The 9,624-nt window shown below is 34.9% G+C and overlaps 1 protein-coding gene across 1 annotated transcript; it reads right to left on the bottom strand.

Annotated features, from left to right (window-relative positions):
- Nucleotides 1-5,905: 5,905 nt before the first annotated feature.
- LOC137246866 (hypodermin-A-like) lies at nucleotides 5,906-6,956 on the bottom strand. The gene has a single exon (XM_067777883.1). It carries the CDS (start codon nucleotides 6,897-6,899, stop codon nucleotides 6,138-6,140), a length of 762 nt encoding a protein of 253 aa, XP_067633984.1. The 5' UTR covers nucleotides 6,900-6,956; the 3' UTR covers nucleotides 5,906-6,137.
- Nucleotides 6,957-9,624: the final 2,668 nt, after the last annotated feature.

The raw sequence follows: 9,624 nt of genomic DNA, 5'->3' as shown, positions 1-9,624 counted from the left end.
TGGCTCGTATTTGGAACACATAATACATGCAAGAATAGAAATCAACTGTGAAAAAAATCGCCGCTAGGTGGCGCATGGATGGAGATATTCACAAAAATCGTATTTGTGGTCCGATTTGGCTCATATTTGGAACACATAATACTTGCAAGAATAAAAAGCGACTTATGAAAAAAATCGCTGCTAGGTGGCGCAAAGATCGAGATATTCACAAAAATCGTATTTGTGGTCCGACTTGGCTCATGCTTGGAACACATAATACATACAAGAATAGAAAGCGACCTATCAAAAAAATCGCCGCTAGGTGGCGCAAGGATCGAGATATTCACAAAAATCGTATTTGTGGTCCGATTTGATTTGGTCCATATTTGGAACACATAATACGTACATGAATAGGAAGCGACCTATGATGCCCGATTTGGCTCATATTTGGAACAAATATTGCATACAGTCCAGTAGAAGTGACATCAAAATATTTTGGAGTTGGAGGAGGGACAAGCATACGTGGCGCAGAGTCGAGTAAAGCCTTTGGAAGGATTATGTATTGAGGACTTAGGTTGTAACAAATTGTCAGGAAAGAGTCCTTGTAATAATGAGTCACTAAATGAACTAAATAGAATGAGAAATAATAGGCAATTAAATAAAGACTAAAAACTTGAAAATAAAATAATTTAAAAAAAATTTTTAAGTTAAACGGTTTTATTGAAAACAATACTTACATGTAATAATAATAATACGAAAAGCCAGAAAATAATTAGGTAGGTCCTAGGTACTAGTCATCACGCTCCTTATCAATCTAGGGCGTTGATCCGACAATTAAATAAAAGTGTTGGACGCGCCATATTTCTATTGATAGTCATAAGTAAAACCAACTGAACCTTAATCAGGTTATGCTGCGTCTCACATTTTTAAAAATTTCACGCGCCCAACGCTTTTATTTAATTGTCTGATCAACGCCCTAGATTGATAAGGAGCGTGATGACTAGTACCTAGGACCTACCTAATTATTTTCTAGCTTTTCGTATTATTATTATTTCATGTAAGTATTGTTTTCAATAAAACCGTTTAACTTAAAATTTTTTTTTTATTATTTTATTTATTTTATATTTATCCTAAAAATCACTTAGGTATGTACATATGTTCACTATATACATATTTCATATCTTATACCGCCGAAATTGTGTGTTCAGCCCCATTCATGAAAGATATGTGCCGAAGACAGTCCCGTCCCTACTTGTTTTGTTTCGAAATTGATCCTTGAAAAATAAGCTAATTAAAGATATTTAAATTTTCAATATGAGATCTCGAGATTCTGAGATTTTATCAAATATAATTCCGGAATTTCGTGATGCCAAAATGGCTCGGGAGTCCCGATCCTGAATCTCAATGCCTTAATGCATACACATACAAAAATTTAGTGCAATGTTAACACTTTTCGGAGTAATATCAAACTTAATTTTGGTGTACTTTCAAATCAAGCACCACACAGAACAATTTGGGAAACTTTAGTGTGATTTTACAGTATTACAATTTTCGGAGTGATATCAAAACTAATTTTGATGTCAACGCCCTTCCTTGTTGTGTTGCGTAATGGAAAATGTGAACAGCATATCAATGTGGTCTGGCGGTAGCGTGATCCGTCTTTACACCAAACGTCCTGGATTCATGCTCCCGGCCGAGGCAACATCCAGTTTTTTATACTCAGTTGAGCAGAGCTCACAGAGTATATTAAGTTTGAATGGATAACGGTTGGTTGTACATATATAAAGGAATCGAGATAGATATAGACTTCCATATATCAAAATAATCAGGATCGAAAAAAAATTTGATTGAGCCATGCCCGTCCGTCCGTCCGTCCGCCCGTTAACACGATAACTTGAGTAAATTTTGAGGTATCTTGATGAAATTTGGTACGCGGATTCCCGAGCACTCATATCAGATCGCTATTTAAAATGAAAGATATCGGACTATAACCACGCCCACTTTTTCGATATCGAAAATTTCGAAAAACCGAAAAAGTGCGATAATTCATTACAAAAGACAGATAAAGCGACGAAACTTGGTAGATGAGTTGAACTTATGACGCAGAATAGAAAATTAGTAAAATTTTGGACAATGGGCGTGGCACCGCCCACTTTTAAAAGAAGGTAATTTAAAATTTTGCAAGCTGTAATTTGGCAGTCGTTGAAGATATCATGATGAAGTTTGGCAGGAACGTTACTCCTATTACTATATGTACGGTTAATACAAATTAGCAAAATCCGAGAAGGACCACGCCCACTTTAAAAAAAAAAAAAAATTTTAAGTCAAATTTTAACAAAAAATTTAATATCTTTACAGTATATAAGTAAATTATGTCAACATTCAACTCCAGTAATGATATAGTGCAACAAAATACAAAAATAAAAGAAAATTTCAAAATGGGCGTGGCTCCGCCCTTTTTCATTTAATTTGTCTAGGATACTTTTAACGCCATAAGTCGAACAAAAATTAACCAATCCTTTTTTTTGATAGGGTTATAGATTTTATGACGTTAACTGTTTTCTGTGAAAATGGGCGAAATCGGTTGATGCCACGCCCATTTTTTATACACAGTCGTCCGTCTGTCCTTCCGCATGGCCTTTAACACGATAACTTGAGCAAAAATCGACATATCTTTAATGAACTTAGTTCACGTGCTTACTTGAACTCACTTTATCTTGGTATGAAAAATGAACGAAATCCCACTATGACCACGCCCACTTTTTCGATATCGAAAATTACGAAAAATGAAAAAAATGCCATAATTTTATACCAAATACGAAAAAAGGGATGAAACATGCTAAGGTAATTGGATTGTTTTATTGACGCGAAATATAAGTTTAGAAAAGTAGAAGAAAATTAAAAAGTTCTGCAGGGCGAAATAAAAAACCCTTAAAATCTTGGCAGGTATTACATATATAAATAAATTAGCGGTATCCAACAGATGATGTTCTGGGTCACCCTGGTCCACATTTTGGTCGATATCTGGAAAACGCCTTCACATATACAACTACCACCACTCCCTTTTAAAACTCTCATTAATACCTTTCTTTTGATACCCATATTGTACAAACAAATTCTCACCTCTGGTCCACCTTTATGGCGATATCTCGAAACGGCGACCACCTATACAACAACCACCACTCCCTTTTAAAACCCTCATTAATACATTTAATTTGATACCCATATCGTACAAACACATTCTAGAGTCACCCCTGGTCCACCTTTATGGCGATATTTCGAAACGGCATCCACCTATAGAACTAAGGCCCACTCCCTTTTAAAATACTCATTAACGCCATTCGTTTGATGCCCATATTGTACAAACAAATTCTAGGGTCACCCCTGGTCCACCTTTTTGGCGATATCTCGAAACGGCGTCCACCTATGGAACTAAAGATTACTCCCTTTTAAAATACTCATTAACACTTTCATTTGATACCCGTATCGTACAAACGCATTCTAGAGTCAACCCTGATCCACCTTTATGGCTATATCCCTAAATGGCGTCCACCTATAGAACTATGGCCCACTCCCTCATAAAATACTCTTTAATGCCTTTCATTTGATACACATGTCCTACACACACATTCCAGGATTACCCTAGGTTCATTTTGCTAAATGGTTATTTTCCCTTATTTTGTCTCCAAAGCTCTCAGCTGAGTATGTAATGTTCGGTTACACCCGAACTTAACCTTCCTTACTTGTTATTATTAAGTATAATTTAAATTCTATTTTTATACTCAGCTGAGCAGAGCTCACAGAGTATATTAACTTTGTTCGCATAACTGTAATCCGTAACGGCATAAACTAATCGAGATAGATATAGACTTCTATATATCAAAATGATCTGGGTGAAAAAAGAAATTCATTTAGCCATGTCCGTTCATCCGTCCGTCCGTCTGTCCGTCCATCTGTAAACACGATAACTTGAGTAAATTTTGAGGTATATTGATGAAATTTGGTCTGTAGGTTCCAGGTCGCTATTTAAAATGAACGAAATCGGACTACAACCACGCCCAGTTTTTCGATATCGAAAATTTCGAGAAACCGAAAAAGTGCGATAATTCATTACCAAAGACGGATAAAGCGATGAAACTTGGTAGGTGCGGTAACCTTATGACGCAAAATATAAAATTAGAAATAATTTGGACAATGGGCGTGGCGCCACCCACTTTTAAAAGAAGGTAATTTAAAAGTTTTGCTAGCTGTAATTTGGCAGTCGTTGAAGATATCATGATGCAATTTGGTAGGCACTTTACTCCTATTACTACATGTGTGCTAAATAAAAATTAGCGAAATCGGATGACGAACACGTCCACTTTTAAAAAAAAATTTTTTTTAAAGTAAAATTTTAACAAAAAATTTAATATCGTTACAGTATAAAAGTAAATTATGTCAACATTCGACTCCAGTAATGATATGGTGCAACAAAATACAAAGATAAAAGAAAATTTAAAAATGCGCGTAACTCCACCCTTTTTCATTTAATTTGTCTAGAATACTTTTAATGCCATAAGTCGAACAAAAATTTACCAATCCTTGTGAAATTTGGTAAAGACATAGATTCTGTGATGATAACTGTTTTCTGTGATAATGGGCGAAATCGGTTGAAGCCACGCCCATTTTTTATACACAGTCGACCGTCTGTCCTTCCGCTCGGCCGTTAACACGATAACTTGCGCAAAAAATGATATATCTTAACTGAACTTAGTTCACGTACTTATCTGAAGTCACTTTATCTTGGTGTAAAATATGGCCTAAATCCGACTATGACCACGCCCACTTTTCTGATATCGAAAATTACGAAAAATGAAAAACATGCCATAATTCTGCACCAAATATGAAAAAAGAGATGAAACATGGTAATTGGATTGGTTTTTTGACGCAAAATGTAACTTTAGAAAAAACTTTGTAAAATGGGTGTGACACCTACCATATTAAGTAGAAGAAAATGAAAAAGGTCTTCAGGGCGAAATCAAAAGCCCTTGCAATGTTCGTGGTATGACATATATAAATAAATTAGCGGTACCCGAAAGAAGATGTTCTGGGTCACCCTGGTCCACATTTTAGTCGATATATCGAAAACGCCTTCACATATATAACTAAGGGCTACTCCCTTTTAAAACCCTCATTAATACTTTCAATTTGATACCCACATCGTACAAACACATTCTAGAGTCACCCCTGGTCCACCCTTATTGCGATATCTCGAAAAGGCGTCCATCTATATAACTAAAGCCCACTACGTTTTAAATAATCATTAACACCTTACATTTGATACACATGTCATACAAACACATTCCAGGGTTACCCTAGGTCCATTTTGCTAAATGGTGATTTTCCCTTATTTTGTCTCCAAAGCTCTCAGCTGAGTATGTAATGTTCGGATACACCCGAACTTAGCATTCCTTACTTGTTAGAACAGTTTTTTTTCAACACTTCTCGGGGATGAAATTCACACTGCTTTGCTTTTTATCTAGATCAACATCACACAGTGCGGTAATAACAACAAAATTTGTGTGTGTGTATATTTAGCGTCTTAAAAGTTATATCGTCGGTGAAAGTACAAAACCCTGTAAACAAAATTTTTATCAAAAATGAGATAAACTCACCATTATTACAACATCTCCGAAAAGTGAATAAATTTAAATTTATTTGAAATTTATAGGTTATGAATATGGCGAAAAAAGTACTTTCTCCACAATTTTCTTTTTTCCTTATGCTTTATTCATATACATACGTAAAAACTTTAAAGTTTGGTCCCACAATCTGCGGCATTTGCATGAGTCACACTTTCATTGCATGTAACTAAACATTTTTCTTAAATCTTAATCATAAATTTTAATTTGTAGATAATGCAAATAAAATATCACCATTTCGACTGTTGAATGTTAATATCACCCTCTCTCAGCTGCCGTTTCGAAAACGCATTTTCTCAGAAAACTTTCAATAAACGCTCTATTTCAGAACTTGTTTGAACAACGCAATATCTCAGCATAAAGTCAATATGTTTTGACGTGAGCTGTGGTGTTTATGGGAAACATTCTGAAGTGGGATGTTCAACCGAGATGGCGTGATATTCCACTCAGCAGTCGATTTATAACAACACCCTCCAATTACTTTTTCATTGCTTTTTTTATAAATTTAAGAACTTTTGCGTTATTTACATTTGTATACACACCCGCGAAGTAGGGGTCCCCACATTTTGCCCCCCATGATACTACTGCACAAAGTCGTCCCTTCACGACTCCCGGACCTCCTGAATCTCCTCCACACGTATCAGTTCCACCGCTTCCAGCACAAATCATTGTTTTTGTTAAAATTCTCCCTATCACCCCATAACGAGATGCACAATCACGCGTGGATACTATAGGCACGTTAGCAGTTTGGAGTGTATTCGTAGCTTCGATAATTTTTGGATTTGTAGCACCCCATCCACTAATTTGCATTTTTGTGCCCAGTTTCAATTCAGTATTACAAAGTTGTATTGCTTGTACTAAAGGACCCGGGATAAAAGGTGTGCGCACTTTAATAGCACCTACATCCATATTATTTGTTGTGCGACTATAACCAAATGGAATATATAGACGACGCGCAATCCGAGATTGTCCAGGTTGGCTTAAATAGGTTACACCAGCTACAACGATGACTTCCTTCGCCTTATAATATTTTAGGCAATGCGCCGCTGTAATCACTATTCGCATAGTGACTAATGAACCACCGCATTTATGTTTGCCTCCAATATGTAAGGATACTATATATGGGCTATCTGCTATATTCGAAGATCTGCCTTTAACGATGCGAAATTTCGAATTTGTATTGATAAAAAGGCAACTAAGCCCGACAAGCAAGACCGCGAAGTTATTGCGCAAGTTCATTGTATGCTATGTCTCTTCCCACCGGTTCTTAAGTATTGAGTAATGCAAAAAAAACTATTTTTGGCGCTATTTATATAAACTATCGCTAGAGAAACTTTTTAGGTAAAAATGCCTCTATGATCATGTGGCTAACAGTTTTTTCTTTACCATAATAACAGATTCGAGATAATTCCATCGAAAAGAATTAGCGCGAATGCGACAAAAAATGCTTATATTATTTTCCAAACAAAATTGTTAATTTTTTGTTTATTTACATATTTGCACAGTTGAACTGCGCTATTAAGACCGTGAAAATATTTGTAATTGTTAAATAAAAAATATTTAGTTCTATCTGTTGCCAAACTGATAATACATATGTTCTATCGTATAGGTACTGCCATAATCCCAGAGTTGGAAGCAGTGCACTAAATTTTGAGCAACAACTCTGCTCCAAAGTTAAGTGGGCTGTCAAAATCAAAATCTTGTGTGGAGTGTTAGGGAGACGTTAGTTTGTTATGAATTTAAATGTATGTTCATCTCTCGAAAAAAACCAAATGGGTTTTAAGCGGCTTCTATAGCAATGACTTTACATGGCTGTCAGAAATGGGTGGTGCCACTCCCCTTTTTAACAAATTTCAAATATATAAATAAAGGGTTGCTATTTCAACCTACGGCGGCCGCTGTGGTGTGGTGGTAGCGTGCTCTGCCTATCACGCCGAAGATCCAGGGTTCACGCACCGGGCAAATCAAAATAAAACACTTAGAACCAACTTTTTCAGTTATAGAAAAAGGTTATTTTTCAATTTTAAAAAGTTTTTTTTTTTTCGTACAAATTGGCAGGGCGGAACCCACTGAGAGGATTGTAGATACTAAAACTAAATATTTAAAAGCGTGTTTAGTATTTTTAAACTATATTTATTATTTTTCTGCTTGCTTAGACTCTGTTTACGCAAAAATATTTTTTTATGCTGCTTTATTTGATATTTCTAATACTTCATAGCATGGTATAAAAAAGAAGGTAGTTCCACCAAAAATTTTTTGACGTATTTGTGGATTTTTGAAGTTTCATAATCCTCGTGTTCCAATGAAACGTGGACCAGATACGGATAGAGATTTAACATGCAAATGCAGCAACAATGTGAAAATCCACAAATACGACAAAAAAAATTTGAGTGGAACTACTTTCCTTTTTATACCTTGCTATGAAGTATTAGAAATATCAAATAAAGTAGCATAAAAAATATTTGTGCGTAAACAGAGTTTGTTTGTTCTTTTGCTAGAAGCGTTACCAATCGTTACTGTTTAAGGCGAAATTGTGGTTTTTGGGGATGGAAATTTCCTTCCTTGATCTTTTGCTAGAAGCGTTGCCATATCGTTACTGTTTAAGGCGAAATTGTGGTTTTTGGGGATGGAAATTTCCTTCAGGATGAAAACTCAATGGTCATCTGAGACAATAATAATATACTTTAGCACGATTTATGTGCATAAATATCGATTGAGAATACAGTAAAACATGCAAATTTTATTGACAAACAGTGGATAATGACTCATACATTGGTTAATGACGCATATCTTTATGGTAGCCTGTGGTGCGGGCATCGTCCTATTATCATGCCTCTGCAGTGGATATTTATCAAGGCATGTTGAGAAAAAGTGTACCTCCAAAGTGTGCAGTGAGTGGTAGTGGTTAAATTTTTTACGTTTGTGGGACGTCACATCCCTGTCAATGCTAAAAGTGTACAGAATGTGTATAGGAGGGGCTTGCCCCAAAGTGACCCCTTGTACAACGGGCGAAAGAACTCTCACAACTAGTGGCTAACCTGCAGAGCTACAGGGCAATATTCTCCATATAAAATGGTTTAACAATTCCCTCCTCAAGAGCTACGCTGGAATTATACAATAAATAAAAAATTTGGACTTGTAGCCAACACTCAAAAAAAACTTTCCTAAAACTGAGGAAAATAGCTATCAAACTGAGAAAAAAAAGGTATGATTTTGCGCCATTGAAAAGTTCTCCTCAATCAAGATAAGTAATTTTCTTAAAAATGAAGATGTTTTTTTTCCACGGTTTTAGGAAAATTATCTAAGGAAAGAAAAAATGTGTTAATAAAATAAGGAAATAACTGTATAGAATTTATGAAAGTATTTTCCTTAAAATTAATAATAAATTAGTTAAAAATAGGAAAAAAGTATTTGTTTCATTGAAAAGCATTTCTTCAAAAGGAATAGGGATTATCGTAAGAAAGAGAAGAGGCTTTCTTATAATATGAAAATATTTGTATTGAATTTTTAGAAGTTTTTTCTTTGAAATGACTAATATTTTACTAAAAAATACTAAAAATTGCTCAGTTTCGAGAAAAAAAATCCTTAGAATGAGTTCTATTTTTCCGGCATTTGGAGAAAATATTTTTCAAAATGAGTAATACTTTACTTGAAAGTAGCAAAAATTTCTTGCTTTCGAGAAAAAAAATCCTAAAAATTAGTTAAATTTTTCCAGCCTTTGGAGAAAATACTTCTTTAAATCTGGGGTACATTAAAAACAAAATATTTCCTCGGATTTTCTTTAATTAGTTTTATTATTATATTTATTTCAGGAATTAAACAAGACAGTAAAAATTACATAACTATGAAACATATGGTATATTTCAGTTTTATTCATGTACTAATCATATGTGTGTATATAAGCATGTCCGTTATATAAATACCAAGCTCACTTTTTCTTTAACGCCTTTTTACATTTAAACGG

Source organism: Eurosta solidaginis, chromosome 3 (assembly GCF_040869045.1).
Source record: "Eurosta solidaginis isolate ZX-2024a chromosome 3, ASM4086904v1, whole genome shotgun sequence".
Classification (NCBI taxonomy): Eukaryota; Metazoa; Arthropoda; class Insecta; order Diptera; family Tephritidae; genus Eurosta; species Eurosta solidaginis.
Note: the sequence above shows the minus strand (reverse complement) of the source record. Positions and strands in the feature narration are given on the sequence as shown.